Raw genomic sequence first — 18,162 nt, forward strand, 5'->3', positions numbered from 1 at the left:
TACTCTAATTATTTATTTTGCACCTGTACAAATTTTATCCAACACTGAACTAATCGATTACTCACTCGATAACAAAACTTATTAGACAATTGTCAAAGTGGAATTATTCACATTTCGTGGAGCGCATTTTTCATAAACAGTAATGTTTTGTTCACTTATTTATTTTGTTTACCTTCAAATTATATTATAAATATAGATATTACTGAAACAGTGTATGGTGCACAAATAGTAGTACAAAAAAGAATAATTAAAATATTAAAACTATTGAATGAGTGGTGTTTCTGTTTGACAACTTGCCACAGAGTTGGGGTGACGCCCAAACTTAATCAGCAAACAACATTAATTAATGCACAAAACAATTTAATGCAGTGATTCTAATTTATTTGCAGTCACACATTTTCTACATAAAAGTTATTTATTTAAACGAAAAACAAACGAATAGAATTGCAGCTACATTGCTAAGGCTTCAACATGAATTATGGCCGTAAGACACCGTCCACGTATCGCTCCAACCATTCGGTGTACTCCCACACCACTGGCAGGTCAGTTATACATTTAGAATATTTTGTTAATATGTAAATATGTGTTTCTTACTTTTCTTAATTACTTTTTCACCAGATCCTCGACAAATTTACATTCGATAAAATCGCGGTCAATGCGCTCGGTGCGCGTGCCGTGGTATCAGCGACCTATTTTGAAGAACAACCAATACATAGATATACAGAAGAATTCAATGCTAATTGGAATATTCGCCATTGTAAGATTGCTAAATTAATTTAATTTTTAATTTTTTAATTTTTAAATTTCAGTTTCTTGCACTCTTCACCATTGGCACTGCAATTTTCGATATCTACTGCTTAGCTATGGCTGCACCTGGCTCAACTCACTATGGTTACTATATAATCTCGTATGAATTTGTTTATGTCGGTAACAAACATGGTAAGCACCTCTATTGTAATTTTTCAGTAATATACATATATTTATTTAATATTGTTATATTGTTACAGTGCGCAACATGCTTATTGTGTTTGCCTTATTTTCTCTGATACTGGGAATAGTTATATTATTTACAAGTATTTTGCTTGTAATTGCACTTAGAAAGGTAAGTGTGGCTTTGTACAAAATATATACAAATAACTTATGCCTTTCCTATTTCACCACAAAATCTTGGTTTACACCATTCATTTTCCTTTTTACTCATCATACACACTACTTAATTTTCTTAACCGATTTCTTTTTGACTTCACTTCATCTACTAACATTCATATTATTCCACAAGCTACTGAAAAAAGGAAAGAAACGAAAGCACTTCGTTTTCATACCGGTACGACTCATTAAATACATATACTTATACATATACACAAGTTTTTATATTATTTTATGCACTGCTTATGAGTGTGCTTATTATTTTTAATTATCTACTTTCGATGCAATGTTTAGTAATTTAACTATTTCCGTTCACAGGAGTACGAGCGCAAAATTCTGCCTTGGTTGAACACATTTGCTGTGTTTACCATCTGGCGCTCACTAGCTTTGATATTCTTCGCAATAGTTAACGATTTAATCTTCGCTTACAATATTCTTATGGTATTGCTATGGAGTATCGCTTTAGTCGTTTGCATCTATGGCTGGTGCGTGGTGTACTCGTTATTCCTCGAGTTGACCAACTTGACGAAATTGGAGGATTTGGCACATTTACGCGTAAGCAGAATGAAATTTTGAAATAATTCAAACAATGTAAAAAATATTTTTAAATTAATTATAGATGGGCACGATGGCTTCTTTGCATGCATCAGCTGCCAATTCCTTGGCTGGTTCCCGTCCAACTACACCGCACAGCACCGTATCTACTATGCCTGTGGGTTAAACTACACTTAACAAAGCATTTAGCAACGAAAATATTTTATCTACTTTTCCACAACGCATCATGACTATATCAGTGCAAATGTATACCGTCCAAAATTCTTAGATTTACATTTACAAATATATTTTTTACACAACATGTAAGACACGAATCTCAGCATTCCACATGTATTCATTTTTTTTTTAAATATATACATATATTAAAGTATAAGCTAGAAGCTCGAAATATAATAGCATAAGTGGATTAAGAACTTGTAATTTAAAAACAGTGCCTTAGAACTTCTACATATCTGTTATGTACAATTTATACAAGAAAAAAACTTTTTTACAATTGAAAAATCATAATTTGTATGCAAATGTATTTAATGTTACACTTTAATTGTTAAACGATTTTTCTACCAATTAATAAGCAAAAAAAGCATCATTCCACAGATTTGTAAAACTGGCAAAAGTATTTATGAAATATGAGCACATTTAACCGTCCGATTCGCATTTTATTGTGTCAATTTTTTAATAAATTTGTAAAATTTAATAAAACTTAATTTTTATTTATTATATTTAATACTAATTGAACTGCAATAATATCCAGTGTTTGTGACAAACTTCCAATAAGAAGTGTACCTTTTAATCTGGGAATTGTATGAAAATATTTGTAAACAATAATAAAGTGATTGTCAATATCAGATTAGCTCTCATTCATTCACTTTTATATAAATACAAAATATATATCGTCACCTGAAATGCAAAATAACGTATCATCAAAAAATTCGAAATTGAGTGCCTTATTGATTATTATTCACTACTTCAAATTGCCTTCATAATATTACATATGTTCAACATTTTCAGGTTCTGCCCTCAAATATAAACCAGTTTTAACCAATATTAAAATTTTGTTTCACTCATGTTCCATTTTATTTTGTGTTTCATTCATGCCACTGTAAATTTTTAAAAATGTTGTTACGTTATTTTGCTTTTCAGGTGACGATATATATATTTAAAGGTATACCAACGAAAATTGCAAAAACTTAAAAAACACAAATCATTATAAGTTGCGACCTCGAGATTATAATAAAAGAACTTACCACATAATTCTATATAGAAGTTCCATCCGGTTCATCTGTTATTTCAAAAATTAAAATGCCGCTAACATATTTTGGAGAAGCGCAAGAAGTTGAAAAAAGACTGGACGTTTGCAGGCCCATCTCGTTCACATAACCAGAACGGAAGAGAATTTATATTCGAACAACGAATTACTTTAGGAATAAGACGTTAATTTCGTTTCATGAAAACTTCCATACAAGAACTTGATTTTCATCGGCTTGTTCGAAGATTGTACCGTAGTTTTGAACAATAATGCTATCACATTTCGTGAAGATACCACGTCAAATAAAAACCTTTTCCAAGGACTTGATTTTAATCGATCAGTTTGTATGGCAACTATATGCTGTAGTGGTCAAATGAGCCGCGTTCGGGGAGAAAGGAACGTGAGAAAATTTTCAGATCAATATCTCAAACTGCGGCCAAGCAGACGGACTTGGCGAAATCGACTCAGCTCATAACGCTGATCCTATATATATATAAGTATTTTATAGTCTCCGACGTTTCCTTCTGAGTTTTACAAACTTCGTAGCTAACTTAATATACACTGTTCTGAGTATAAAAATTTCTGCCAATATTGCAATAATTTTTCAAAACTCACTCATAACAAACGTTAATCCTACACATAAAAAGCACTTTTAACGGTAATTGATTTTTTATTAGAATTTAATATGGTTTCACACTAAACTATACGCGAAATATAAACAAATTGTACGAATTGCTGTGGACTATAACAAGTATTTATGGAATTGTGTACTTTTTCATAAGTAAATTAAAGAAAATAAATTCCTACATTAAATTAAACGTGACGGCAAGTGTAGGACCGGAGGTCTAACAATTACTTCACTTTATGCGGTGGAAGGTGTTCTTAAGCAAAATATTATATAAAATTTCAGTGACATTTACTTCAAAAACATAAGTGCAAAATTCGATGCTTAAAAAAACAGCACACGTGCAGGCGCTTAGGCCGCTTCATAATACTGCTTTTTATTTTCCATTCACCATTTCACTTTGTTGTTATGGTTTTGTGGTAAAAATCACCGTTAATTCGCACAAATATTTTTCGAAAGTCACCCAAATGAGTAGCTATTTCAAATTTATAATTCAAAACTGCTTGCAATTATAACATTTTTCTTTTCTTTCACTAAAACTAAACATAACTTTACTTCTTCATTTAAGACGTCATTCAATGTCATTTAGCCATGATTAATTCATTATTATCGTTGGCATTCACTTTAGCCAAATCCTCGACCAGCGTGTCGAGCAGTGCCCGCAGCTCTTGTTGTGCAAATTCCTGTGGCAAAGGCAGGCGTTCCAATGCAATCTTTATAATCAAACATGGATTCAACACGGGACAAACGAGCAATACGCCGCGCACGAGACAAGCGAGATTTTGCGCTATCTCACTTTGACATAGACGGTGTTTGGCCGTGGGGCAGGGCAAGAGGTTTATGCGTGAACATAAATCAGCCAATTGTGGTTTCAAATTCTCCCAACGTGCCTCGATATCTGCCTCCGTCTTCAGCGATTTTAAACTCTTGAACTGTGTGGGAAAGGAAATCGCGCAATTAATGAGTGTACAAAAATAAAAAAAAAAATTATGTGAACTTACCTTCTCATTAATATCGATAAAATCTAAGAAAATTTGTCCTTGACTCGACCAATTGGGTACTTTGATGGTTTTAGTTGCCTCGGCACCCTCGAACTGGCTCAACAAATCGTGTAAATAGTCGAGGTTGTCTGTGCGTGGCAAAAAACAGAGAATTAGCTCAATTTATACTAAAATCAGTGCTGCTAGCGCTTACCATTAATAATTGCATCGGGTGCGAGATGTTGGAAGATGACTTCATGCGCCAAAGCCCATTGTTTGGCCTTCAGCAAATATTTTGCTTGCAATTGGTAATTGCCAATAGCGCCTGCTTTCACTGCTTTAGCATAATCAATCCATTTTTCTGGCACGCCCAAATTATTGATAACGAATTTCTCCTTCTCTGACAGCGCGACATCTTTGGAAACACTCACATAACGGTAAAGTACATTCTGTACAGACAATTCACGTTGATTGCGATCCTTTATATGCAACAGCACGAAAATGGCCCACTCCCAGAGGTCATTACACTCTAGTTGACTGGCGAAGCCAACATGCAATTGACTTTCGCTGAGCTCGGAGCAGTGGCGATAACCGATGGCCTCCAAAGTTTGCAGCAGTAACCAGCTGCAAGAAAAAAAAAAATGAAATAATACAACTTTGATTTTATCGGATTATTTATGCGCATACCTCAAGCGATAATCCATTGGGTCGGCTGTGTGCGTGGCTGGATTCAGTAGACTCTCCATTGGATGACTGCGTTTGGAGTAAAGCTGCAGCAAGTGATAACGCAAATCGTAAATCACGTGTTTTTCATTTAAATTAGTCTTGTCCATATAACACGGCGTTGGCGGCATTGAGTAGAACTCTTCCGACTTGAAAGACTTATCGTAGGCCAAAAGAGCGTCGGTTATGGATGCAGTGGGCGATGAGAGGTACCACAATTGAATCTGCAAATAAAAGATTTTTTGTTATTTTCTTTTTATTTTTTTTATATTATTTTTTTTTTATTTTTTTTTTATAATTCCATTATTTTATTTTAATATTTTTATTATTTTTATTTTTTTATTTATTATTTTTTAATTTTTTATTAAGAAAATATCTACAATACAACAAGAATGCACTCACCGCCAGCACTTTGATCCATTCAATGCCATCCAAAGTGTTGATGGGTCCATGTCCGGAATCCATTAGCGCCACCCCGGCTACCAGCATGTATAACTTCAAACGCTCCAATTGTATAAATTTGTCGGCTTCTTCTTTGTGCCAGGCGGCCAATTGATCCTCCATTAGCTGACGCACAGTGGGTCCCGATGAGAGTTGTGACAGCAATAAGGACAGATTTACGTCGTCGTAACGCACAGCCAGCTCACATGCTTCGGTCACTTTGTGACACATCACCAGATCCAACAAGTGATCGAGATACGTGTTTTTGGACACACTCTTCGTGAGTAAATCTTTCTCGGTCAATGTATTCTCCAACCATTCGGAGAGTAAATTGCGTCGACACATAACGGCAAAGTGTGAAGCTGGTTCGCGTCCCTCCAGCTCTTCATGCTCACCCCATAATGCTAAACAAAGTGACCACACCGAAACGGCATACTCTTCTAGTGGACTCAAATTAATTTGTTTGATTGCTTCGTCAAGATGTTTCACAATCAAATCGGTGCCATTATCCGACTTTATCCAAGGACATTCACTGCCCTCAACGTCTTCTTGCAGAGAGTTGTGCAATTGCAGCTCTAAATGTGTGACAATACTCTCTTTGAAGTGTTCGTAGTGCATGACTGAGGATATTTTGACGTGCTGCAATACAATGCTGCTGAAATCGTTTGAGCCACGACCCTTGAATATATATGGTGCGGCGTCGTAGAGGTGTTCATCTACAAAATAAAACAAAATATCAAAAAAAAAATTCTAAACAAAAGTTAAAAACATCAGCAACAAAAATCACATCACCAACAAAAATCACATCACCAACAAAAATCACATCAACTAAATTCACAACAACAACAAATTTCACAATAACAATAAATTTCACAATAACAACGAATTTCACATTAACAAATTGCACAAACACAAAAATCTACAACAACCTAATTTCACATCAGCAATAAAATTCACAACAACAACCAGGTAAGGTAAAACTATTACTTTGCACTTCACGGTCCAAATTCTTGCGTGTAGATGGCACAATAAGCGTGTTCTGTGGACCAAAGCCCAGTTTAAAGCGACGATAGTTATGCAAGCCCAAATCCGCTGCCCATATGCCTTTCAATTTAAAGGCCACAGATTTTGCAATTGGCACTTGATGTGCCAGCCCTTTCACGCTGGCCACTTTGGGTCTCACAGAGAATTTCGGTAATTTAACCATTTGCAAGGGCGCTGTTGAGTCACTGCCTGCGGCGGGTGTCGATCTCTACAAATAAAAAATAACGGTATAAGTTTAGCGTCACTATCTACAAAATCACTAGAAATTATTTACCTCGGTGTCAATTTCTCGCATAATGCTCACAACGGAACCCGACGAAGATGGTGGCAATGGCGAGTTCTGCATAACGAAATCCAATTGACTCGATGCCTCCGATAGGGCACCGCCAAGGCCAGCCTCCTTCCATAACGAATTTTGCGATGAAACGCGCATATCTTGCAGATGTTTTCCAAATAAACCAGCGCGACGGCTCCGATTGCGATTAAAATCAGAGTAATTGTTTTCAAGCTCGGCGCCAGTGCCCTCTGACTTATTGTCTAAATCGTCGTCGCCGAAGAAAGAAGCCTTCATTAATTGCAGCTTGTGTGAGTCGGTGCCTGCTTCGCGCGCCAAAAAAGCTGTTGGGCTAGTTACGCGTGGAATTTGCTGTTGTTGCGCTTCATATAGCGAATAATCATTGCCATTTGCTTGGAGAAATTCTAATGTGAAAAAATAATTTAAATTAAATGTAGAAAACAACAAAAAGAAAACACGTACGTGTCTTATCCATCAACATGAATTCGGCGGACTCATCCATAGGATAAAAATTACCACTACCGGCTGCAAGACTTTTTGGATCTAGCGCACGTGCAGCATCCTCGGAAATCTGCAAATCGAACGAAAATAATTTGGAATTGTTTGGTCACTGCTTTTTTATATTTATATTTATTCTGCTAAATATTAACCTTTTGGGCATTCTTCAGGGCCGCCATTGTAATTTTATCAGCTGCTGCGGCGTTGGCTGCTGCAACTTGGCCCGCTACTACAGCTGTGGCACCTTGCGCACCTGCTGCCGCACCCATCTTTGCTTTTTTCGGGTCTGTTGGCACACCCTCATCCTCTTCGTCGCTGTCGTTGAGTCCATATTTCGAGAAATGCTTCACTCGAAACACCCAGCTACCCGTCTCCGGACGATATTCAATGAAACGTGTATCATTCTTATCACAAACTCTGCGCAATTTTGCTTCCCAATCCATGTCGGCCAGACGCACTGGATCCTTAATGGGCTCGTGCTTGGTTTTGTCATGCGGCCAAACTTGATCCAAAGTTACTTGCGCTTCGCGGTTCAAACCACTACCAATGGGTGGCTTATTGTCATCATCAGGATAAATGATAATTTCCTTGTTTCGGAAGTGTACTACAGAGAAAAAAGTTTTTAATGATTAATTTTTCTCTCTTAAAAGTCTAACAGCTCTGGAGTTACCTATTTCATCCAGATTTAAGCCAGCCACGTCCATTTCCTTGCCAAAATACACATTACCATATCCCTCGCGGCCCACTGTAAAGTTGGGCACAATACAGGACCCATCCTCGGCAAGATAAGACTTCAGATCGTCCAGTGAAGGTATCGTATAGTAACTAAAATTCAGAATTAACCAATCAGAAAGCCTCTCTTTATTGTGTACTCCTAACTTACCCAATGCGTCTCAGAGTGATGCCCGTAGGGTGTTCCTCGTATTCTTCTGCTGCTTCTTCGATAACCGAGCGCTCGTCGCCGGGATATGAGCGATTGGAGAACAAGCTTTCGTCATGATGTGCCGAAGCATCGCGACGTGACGTCTCGCGACTCGTTTGCTCTTCAAATGTATTCTCCAGCACTGTAGAAACAGACGGGCGTCCGACCGGTGTGCCCGCTGTACCGGCGCCACCCGTTGCGCGGTAAGTGTCCAAGGGTTTGCGTGGCACCAACTCAGAGAGTGTGCTATTCAGTGGCACAACGCTTTCAATGCTGCTATTCAAATTTTGTTGACGCATTCGCTCCACATTATTGGGATGCAGCCAAGATTCGCGACGTCCTATATCACTTTCGCGTCCAATTTGCGGCGCAATTGCTGCTGTAGGGTGTGCGGAAGATTTCGCTGCCTGCGATGTTGGTGGATCCAATGGTATTTGCCCAGAGAATGATTCGTTGCGAAGCGTTGATGTAGGGGGCTGAGCGACGCCTCCCGACTGGCGCTGTCCACTATTGGTAATCGAATTTTGCGCGATTGTTTGTCTATTGGGACTAGTGTTGGTACTCGAACTATTGCCGACAACCGTATTTGCCGGCTTGGGTTTTATTATAAGTCGTTTTGCATTAGGCTTTAGGCTGAAGGTCTCCACACTCGAATCAAATTCCTCAAGACCTTCGAAAAGTGATTTTTTCGTTAACGCACTTGTGATTGGCTTAACGCGCACTACGCTCGGACTGGAGCGAGTAGAAACCTTAAACTGGTTCATTGTTGTCTCGAGTATTGCCTTTTGCGCGGCGGGATTTGTGGCACGTGTGGCATCTGTTTCGTCGCTTCGTTTTAAGTCTTTGAAAATTGGATTATCGCCGTAAGGGGAGGTGACCTTCGCCAATATTTGTTGATGAATAGGCGGTTGTTGCTGTTGCTGGTTACCGCCAAGGCCCCCTAACGACATATTTCCACCACCGAGAGTACTCGAGCCAAAGCCACCACCTAAAGTGCCACCGGTGCCAAAAGCACTAGCACCCCCACCACCAAAGAGTCCACCAGTTGTGTTTGTGGCACCCTGGCCAAGAGTGGAACCGAAAAGTCCACCGGGTTTGGCTGCAGCATTACCAAACAATGAAGTGCCAGTGGAGCCGCTGTTAAAGTTCAATGGTGCTGTGGAGGTTTGTGTGCCAAATGCCCCAAATCCAGTAGTTGCAGGTTTATTTAGTGTAGAATTAAATAGTCCTCCGCTTGTGTTTCCAAGTGAAAAATTTGTGAAACCTGTATTGGCTGTGGATGTTGCACCAAATGCAGGTGCAGCGCCGAAACCAGTTGTAGCTGGTTTGGCACCAAACAATCCGGTGCCGGCGGTACTTGTTGGTGCAGTGCCAAATCCACCAAAGCCAGTCGTGCCTGCCGATGATGTTCCAAGGCCGAACGCGGGTTTGTTAGCATCAGCGGCGGGTGCGCCGAACAGCGAAGTTTGTTGCGCAGGAGCTGCGGCACCAAAGCCACCAAAAGCGGTGTTAGTTTGTCCAAATGCAGGCGCTGTTGTTGCTGTCGATGTTTGACCAAACAAACTTGGTTGTGTCTGTCCAAAAGCAGGCTTAGCACCAAACAAATTAGAAGAGTCCGTTGTAGCTGCGCCAAAACCAGTGGTGGCTGGCGCTCCAAAAGGTTTGCCCAGAAAGCTATTTTGCTGTGTGGTTGCGCCGAAGGCAGAGGTGTTAGTTTGACCAAAGGCACCTCCACCAAATAAGCCTTTGTTATCTGCGGTCGTAGCAGCTTGTTGACCAAAAAGTCCGGTAGTTGGTTGAGCGGTTGCGCCAAAAAGACCAGTACCAGTAGCTGCTGGTTGAGTGGTTGAACCAAAGAAACCAGTAGTTGCTCCGGACGTGCCAGCCTGTGGACCTTTACGATTCGCCATGTAATCTTCCAAACGCAATTCTTCCAAGGATTTGCCTTCGTACTCTTTCATGGCAGTAATACAATGCTGCTTGGTGTTCACATTATTTGGTTGACCAGCTTTCATGAGTGTGTCGGTGCCAATTGTAGGTTGATATTTGGCTATAGAAGAGCCAGCATTAGCCCCCATCATCATAGTTGTGCCACTACCAAACACATTGCTTGTAGTTGGTTGCGTTTGACCAAATGAACCAAAACCAGATGTACTAGTTGCAGCAGCAGGTTGACCAAATAATGAAGAAGTTGGTTGCGCAGCTGTCTGGCCAAAGCCACCTAGCGTACCAGGCTTAACAGCGGATCCAAAAGCAGATGTTGTCGATTGTCCGAAAACGGAACTAATATTGGCCGCTTGTTGTGGAGCGCCAAACATCGATGGTGTTTGTCCCGTTTGCTGAAATCCTAAATCACACCACAAAATATATTAATTCCGTTAGTTACATTTTGTTTACAAAACTAACCTCCAAAAGCTGGCTGAGCAGTCGTAGTGCTGCCGAAAGCCGAAGTAGTATTTGCAGCACCAAATAATCCACTCGATTGAGGCTGCGTAGGATTGGCACCAAACAATGAAGGCGTTTGCTGTTGTGTGCCAAAAGTAGGTGCAGCGCCAAATGTTGATGTTGCCGGTTTTCCAAAGGCAGACTGGCCGAATGGTGAAGCAGTGGTCGTGCTGCTAAAACCACCGAAACCAGTGCCCGGCGTAGAGGTACCAAATGTGGGTTTAGTTCCACCAAACATTGTATTTCGTCACTAACTGCGCAATTTACCTAAAAAATGTAATCAAACAAAGTGCAACTTCTGACTCACATTAGTAAATTTCACAATGCATGCAACACGCTCTCCATGTGTGGTATGCAACAATCGAAAACAAAATTTATTAATTGTCAAAAGGTATCGTAAATCTTTAAAAAGTTTTGTTCTAAAATAAGCTTTTAGTTTCACTTACACAAATTATTTAATTTCTATTACAAAAATGTTTAAATGCAATATACAAAAACCGTTTACAAGCAGAAAAATGGCGCTATTGTTCGGAGTATTTCTGCAAATTTGACATATCACACTGTGCTATTCGAGCAGAATGTTATCGATAAAACACATGAGTTTTGTGAATAATCGCTTTTGATCTAAAATGAGCAAAGCAATTTTAATTGCGCTCTATATCCACTAAATGATGTTTATTACAATCTAACATTATTTGCAGCGTAATTAAAAATTAAAGCACGTCGGTGTTGGAAGATTTGTTGTGATCAGATTAACAAATATAAAGTGAGAATATATTAATACCCCCTACAAGCGAGCAGTAAATCTCTTGAAATGCAGCTCTTCGAGTTAAAAAAAAATTTGCTTTTAAATATAAAAATTTATTTTGATACAAATTTAAAGCTGTGTAAGCCGCGCTCTATGTTTTTAAAATTTCTTCAATCTAATATTTTATTGCACAATAAATTGCAACACATTTCATATTGCGTGCTCTTTCTTACTTTCAATTTCCAACCGCATCAAATATTTGCTTAACTCTTCCTACATCGTAAGCAAATGAAAGAATTTGTAGAGCAAAGCAAATAGCGCAACAAATTTATCGAACTGAAGCAAAATGCAACCATTCAGTCTTCCCTACCCAAAGGCAAAATTGAAGCAACAGACGGAAAATGTTAGTGAACGAGTGTGGAACAAAATAAAATGATGTGAACAAAACCGCGGCAAATAGTGCAACAATTAAAATCTCTATTTTTTATGTTGTGTTCAAATCGTAATTTAGTAATTATTACGGGTAGTGGCACAGAGCGATTTGAAGAGAATGTAAGTTAGCTAATTACTACAGGCTTCGTACGAACTGAATATAATCAAGAAATAATTTCAAGAAGATCGAGTAATATATGTACGCCGTGCTGTGTAAGCTATTTACGCTGTTGGAACAAAGTCATCTCGATAAGGCGTGGTGATGAGGAGATGATTGTGTGTTAGGGAGCTGGTGAGCTATAGCCAACTCCAAATTAAAAAAAAAAAATAAGTTTATATGAATTCGAAAAAAGGGCGTTTAAAATTACACAACTTAACGACATTGCATTATTTTTGCAAACGAATATGCTTGCTAATTCTTTTTAGTGTGGTTAATCGAGTATATAATGTGTGTTTTATGTTGTTTATACGAATGTGTTTTACTTAAATGCTTGTGAATTTGAAAAATTATGTATTTACTGAAAATTGTTAAAAATTAATGATTCGTACAGTGCGTATTTATACCTTTTTAAAATTTTATGCTGTGAAAATATTTCTCTCTAAAATATTTCTCTATGTAAATAATGTAATAGCTCTCACCGTAGTCAAGTAAATTGAAACGAAAGTTAACCAAACTCATGCAAATATGAACTCGTTAAATTGGAATTTCATTCAATATTCATAATTGCGAGTTTATATCGTCAATTTCAAGAAAGCGGCTGATGTTGATAGTGATAGTAAAAGTTGTTGCATTAGTGAAGTGTATAGTAAAACAGGAAAGATAGAACAACAACAAAGTGTCTCAATAAGGTGTCAATACAAAGTGAAAACAAAACAAGATGACGTCGACTGAATCGGCGACGCCAGTGTGGAAGGAGGCGAATAGCAAACGTGCTTTCGGGATTGGTAAGTTTATATTAGACAATTTGTAATAAATAAATATAGTAAAAATAAAAAATTACAACAAGATTTTGTTGCGATAATGTAATATTAAAAACCAAAAAGATTCTTACTAATCAAAATTTTATATAGTACATATGTACATATATGGATGTTTCTGATTTCACATGAAATCATCACAAAAGCGCTAATGCTATCCACACAATATTTCATGCGATTTAGTAGCCCACTGTGCATGTTCTTAACTCTCCTCTATGCTTCAGTAACACACCCTCAGTCATTATTTTTCGGGGTATATGTTTGAATTTCTAAAACAATCTAAAATTTACATAACTTTTATACAATTTATAATAGTAAACAAGTTTTTCTTCTACTCCTCACTTAAAGGTCTCCACTTAATTTGTCCTTTCAAAAAATTTCTTAGTAGGTACCATGGACCATTAGTGTTTCTATTTACCTACCACTTTTCCTCTTCCATTATCTTGTTCACCTTTCTTTTGTTGTGTATCATGCGGGCACCTTAGGTCATTCGTTTATTTTTAATGTTTTGTCTGGCGTGTAGAGTTCTTCACAGCTACAAGCCAAAGTGCAATTAGAAGGCTAAAGGACGGTAGCGGCAATTGACCTCCTGCTGAGCAACTTGTTACATAGCATCATCGGCGTGTAAGCACGCACAGTAAATAATGCACACATGTTACCCACGATACACATAGTCAGAATGTGCGCGCATTTTCCACATTTCATTATTGCTGGTCGTCCAAAATTTTGTACACACACTCCACATACATATGCACATATGTATGTGTATGGGATTTGCCACGCTGGAAAATACTGGTCGCACTTGGAAAAGTGGAGCACGGTTCGTGTTTCAATATTCTCGTACTTGAAAAATTTAAAAAATAAGCATGCCAGGCGTTGCTGATCGGTATATTTTATGGTGGCCGGCCGCTAATGCGCGCATACGAGTACATACATACATATTTATGTATGTAAGTATTGCCTATGTCGAACTTCAGTAGCTCGTCATCTAGTGTAATATGGATTTTAATTTGCTTCAGATGACTCGCAGCATAATATATACTGTACATTTGTGTATGTTTGTATGCACATCCCGTGTACTTGTGTGCTATGTACGTGCATATGTATGTATTTATGTATGCCCGTGTAGTTACCTATCAGCTACAGGTACATCGTCAAATATATTCAACGCTCTTGCCTCTGAAACACAAACTGGCCTGCACTTGAATTAGAAACAAGTATCAAGTATCATACGGACTTCTCTATTCTAGAATAGCTGTCGCACCGAGCGCAATAACTGTGGCAGTGACCATGAAACTCGATTTAATTATCTATTTTTCTGAGGTTTCAAATAATATGTGTATGTATGTAAATATATATGTATATCTGTAATTGCATTTCGCGTTGCATAGCTACAGCCTGTGGCACTCATGTTCTCTGCGTAATCTTTTGTAATCTGCTAGTTTATCGAAATGTCATAATTTAGCTGATTGAATTCTGCTAATTGAATTTCATAGTGTTGACTCTCTGATTGACCTTTGATTGAATGGCATTGAACGATTTCAACATTTAGTATAATATTTACATACGTTTGTAATGCATGAATAAGCAATGTTTGTTATTATATATAAAAATACAACATAGAATACCATATATTGATTTTTTAAGTGGGAATGAGTTATTATACATATGTATGTACACATTCGTTTGTTTATACTGACACTTGCATTACATATGTATGTATGTACATTACGCAACATATAGGAAGTATTAATCAAATACTAAAAATAATGTAATATTATTTCTTATCTTCGGAGCTATTAATAAATAAAACGGTTTTATAGGGTCTTGGGCGTTTCTGTCTGGGTGTTAATATGAGGGTATAAATATTTACATACGAATTATATTCTTCCTTTTTTTCGCAAAAGGCTCTAGCCACGGTCTATGTGTATACGAACTATATATCTATATAGCCCTATCAGTCACTTGGGCACTAGTATCTCGCAACACCATAAATAAAATTCATACGACTAAATATCTTAATTCCCACATCTATCTTTGATTGTATGACAGTAAAGTAAATACTTGGTGGTATGTAAACACATATACATACATACATTATAATGATACCACTGGCCTATATGTATTTACAAAAAAATCACTACATATCTATGCACAAACTATAAAAAAGTTGTATAACACAAATCATACTAACTCCAATGGAAATTAATCGCATACAACTGAAAACTGGCGGTTCCACTTCGACGCTTTCGACGGACAATTCAATATTCCACTAGTGCCAAGCGCCTGACGCCCCACACTAAGTCTTCAAGTACGTAAATAAGCACGTAATGCCGTCATAACAAGCCAACTTGCAATGCAAAATGAAAATTATAAAACCAAAAACAAAAGATAATTTAACAAAAGTAGAAAATATTTGGTCAAAAAGTAACAATTATTCTCATAGTACGCGTTACTTGAAAGAAAAACTTATAATTGGCATGAGGCGTTTCGCACCTCAAGCCTCGCCAGCCACAAAAGTTAGTTATACATATACAATTTTATGTATTATGTATTTATATACACTGTTGTTTATAGCTAATATCTATGGTTGAGCTGTCCGCGCGTTGCTGATATTCATACTACTTATAGCGACACGGTATCTCGGTTATCGTCACGTTATTACTTAGTTTTTTCACCAGCTTTTTGCCTTTATCTTTTGCCTGTTTTTCTTAATATTTTTCACTACTCATACGGCCGTCTTTACAATTGCGTTTTTTGTTTTTAATTTGTTTCATGTATATAATTTTTATTCCTTATTTCTTTGCTTGTCTTCTATCTCGTGAAATTCTCACTTTACTATCGCTCATTTTTTCGTTTACTGTTTTTTTATTCCAATTATATTCGATAATTATTCATTATTAGCAATATAAGTATGTACGTTTTATTACGCTGTACTGTGTTGCTTGCCTTAACTTTTGTCATTCATATCGTGTGTATGTGTTTGTTTGTAGGAGTTTGCAAGCACTCGCACCCACATCATCTTATTCAATCATTTAGCCATATTACTGTTTTATTGTTATTATTTTTTAATTAAATCAATTATTCATATTCCACAACATTCCAAATTCTAGTTATGACTTTTGCATTTCTTTACTTTTTGTATTTACGAGGGTGATTGATTTGTTCACAGCAAAAACATTACCGTTTTCTAAAATATTTCAAAAATGTGTATTTTTGTAATCTGATTCGGTAAGCTAAAATTTAAAAATCATTCAATGATTTTTGTTATATTTTGTGTTGTACTGAATAAACATGTTCCATCTTGTTTACTTCACAAGGCAAACAAAAACTTAACGGCAATTGCACAAAAAAAAAATACGACAATGTTGGTTTCAAAACAAACGGTGAATTTCAATTAACCATTTATTTCAAAAAAATCGATTATTAAAAAAAAATTAAAATATACAAAGTAATAATTTTGTGTTGTACTGAATAAACATGTTCCATCTTGTTTACTTCACATAGCAAACAAAAACTTACGGAAATTACAAAAAAAGACAACTACTACATGTTGGTTCAAAACAAACGCTGAATTTTAATCAATATTTTTTCTGAAAATTATTAAATAATAAAAAAAAAATTAATTGTATCAGTAAGATTTGTAAAGTAGTGCAAAAGTCTTTGGAAATTATAAGAAAAAGAGAAAACAAGAAATTCATAGTAGGATGGATTTCAATGGAACAAGAACAGAAGATAAAATGACAAGCATTAAAAGAAAAATAACTTACGGGCGATCGGAGATCAGGAAAAGAAAGAAGAGGCCGTGGCTGTTTTTTTTAAATGTTAAAAATGGTTTATATTATTTTTTATTTAATAATCGTAATTCTTAACGAAACGAAATAACAAATTTGAAAATATTCTTTTTATTTAATGTTTTAAGTAAAATAATTAATGTATATATATAATAAATATTAAAAAATTATAATAAAATGTATTGATATTGAAATGAAATGCTATTTAATTATATTCATTTAATTTAATTTTTTTTTTATTTTTTTTTTTAATATTTTTTTTAAATATTTTTTTTGTAAATTTCAATATGTTTAGAATCTGTTTAATTATAAAAAAACAATAAATTACATGAAAACACAATGGGGATGAATCATGTTTTCATTAACTAAATCAAAAAAATTAAATTAAACAGAATTTTTTTTATTATGAAAAAATTGTATGTATGTATAATATATGAACTGTAGAAACTAAAATATAGTATTTTATCATGTTGGCTTTCATTTTCCAAAAATTTGCATATAACTTTTGGAATTATTTTCCAAAAAACTATAAATTTTATTAAATTACCAAAATGGCTTAATTTACACATTTATTTGACTTTGTTTATATAATCATAAAGCTGAAAATAACTTTAAAAACTTTTCCACCTAAAGCCTCTTTCCACAAATGCATAAAATGCGCCCCTTTGAATTTCACTTCTTGCTGCTTGTTTACGCATTTAACTCGAACTCGCTATGTGGCCGGGTGAATGCCACGTCTAGCCGCCTCATGCCAAAACCGCGCGTTCCATACTCGAAGTGAAATACCCGAATTCGTATAAACATGGAGTAAGTATCCACATTTATTGGAGCTCAACAGCACTTCACCAGAGTAGACACCGCAATCAGCCTTTCCTTTATATACATTTACAATAAATATTTCATTTTGTAATTTATTTCTTGTGTTTCCAAAGTTCTTGGCGTTTTTCCCCAACACCAACTCATCTACTTATAATTGCCGCACATCTGTGCCTGTGCCGGAGGGTGTTTAAAAATAAGCTCCCTATGCTTTGCCAACGTAGTCGCTTCCTTTAACTTTTAATCTCTCTTGTTGTTGTTTTTGCTTTTTTATACACATTGCATTTGCTTTACTGTTGACTTTGCCGCCGCTTGAGCCCACTTGCATGTGCATTGGCCTACACTTCACCTGCCTGCCTACCGGTTGTGGCTGTGTTGATGGCGCTGCAGTTGGTTTGCTCTTGCAAGAGTCTGCTCGTCAGCGCCGGCGAGGGCAAATGTGAACACATTGGTTGGGTGCTGCTGCTGTTGCAT

General features: G+C 36.6%; 3 protein-coding genes across 6 annotated transcripts in view; 2 read left to right on the forward strand and 1 right to left on the reverse strand.

Annotated features, from left to right (window-relative positions):
• The first annotated feature begins 78 nt into the window (after positions 1–78).
• On the forward strand, positions 79–2,415 carry LOC126750985 (uncharacterized). Its single transcript, XM_050460869.1, has 7 exons — positions 79–139; positions 390–542; positions 619–757; positions 810–939; positions 1,008–1,102; positions 1,465–1,701; positions 1,766–2,415. The coding sequence occupies exons 2-7, from the start codon at positions 472–474 to the stop codon at positions 1,865–1,867; spliced, it is 774 nt and encodes a 257-aa protein (XP_050316826.1). The 5' UTR covers positions 79–139; positions 390–471; the 3' UTR covers positions 1,868–2,415.
• A 1,182-nt stretch (positions 2,416–3,597) lies between these two features.
• Positions 3,598–11,478, reverse strand: LOC126750932 (nuclear pore complex protein Nup98-Nup96). Its single transcript, XM_050460765.1, has 13 exons — positions 11,367–11,478; positions 10,882–11,187; positions 8,437–10,822; positions 8,224–8,378; positions 7,706–8,157; positions 7,518–7,626; positions 7,035–7,459; positions 6,704–6,968; positions 5,678–6,432; positions 5,240–5,499; positions 4,767–5,176; positions 4,574–4,701; positions 3,598–4,504 (listed from the first exon to the last, which is right to left on the reverse strand). The coding sequence occupies exons 2-13, from the start codon at positions 11,156–11,158 to the stop codon at positions 4,154–4,156; spliced, it is 5,973 nt and encodes a 1,990-aa protein (XP_050316722.1). The 5' UTR covers positions 11,159–11,187; positions 11,367–11,478; the 3' UTR covers positions 3,598–4,153.
• A 574-nt stretch (positions 11,479–12,052) lies between these two features.
• LOC126750931 (dedicator of cytokinesis protein 1) overlaps positions 12,053–18,162 on the forward strand; it is a 69,587-nt gene continuing 63,477 nt past the window's right edge. For 2 of the 4 annotated variants that reach the window (XM_050460760.1, XM_050460762.1), the window contains exons 1-2: positions 12,055–12,220; positions 12,733–13,045. In XM_050460760.1, coding sequence (XP_050316717.1) covers positions 12,979–13,045 — 67 coding nt within the window. In that variant the 5' untranslated portion in view covers positions 12,055–12,220; positions 12,733–12,978. Of the gene's footprint in view, positions 12,221–12,732; positions 13,046–18,162 lie in introns of all 4 variants that reach the window. The other 2 variants (XM_050460763.1, XM_050460761.1) reach the window with 2 other exon arrangements.

The sequence above is a fragment of the Bactrocera neohumeralis genome, chromosome 2, assembly GCF_024586455.1.
Source record: "Bactrocera neohumeralis isolate Rockhampton chromosome 2, APGP_CSIRO_Bneo_wtdbg2-racon-allhic-juicebox.fasta_v2, whole genome shotgun sequence".
Classification (NCBI taxonomy): domain Eukaryota; kingdom Metazoa; phylum Arthropoda; class Insecta; order Diptera; family Tephritidae; genus Bactrocera; species Bactrocera neohumeralis.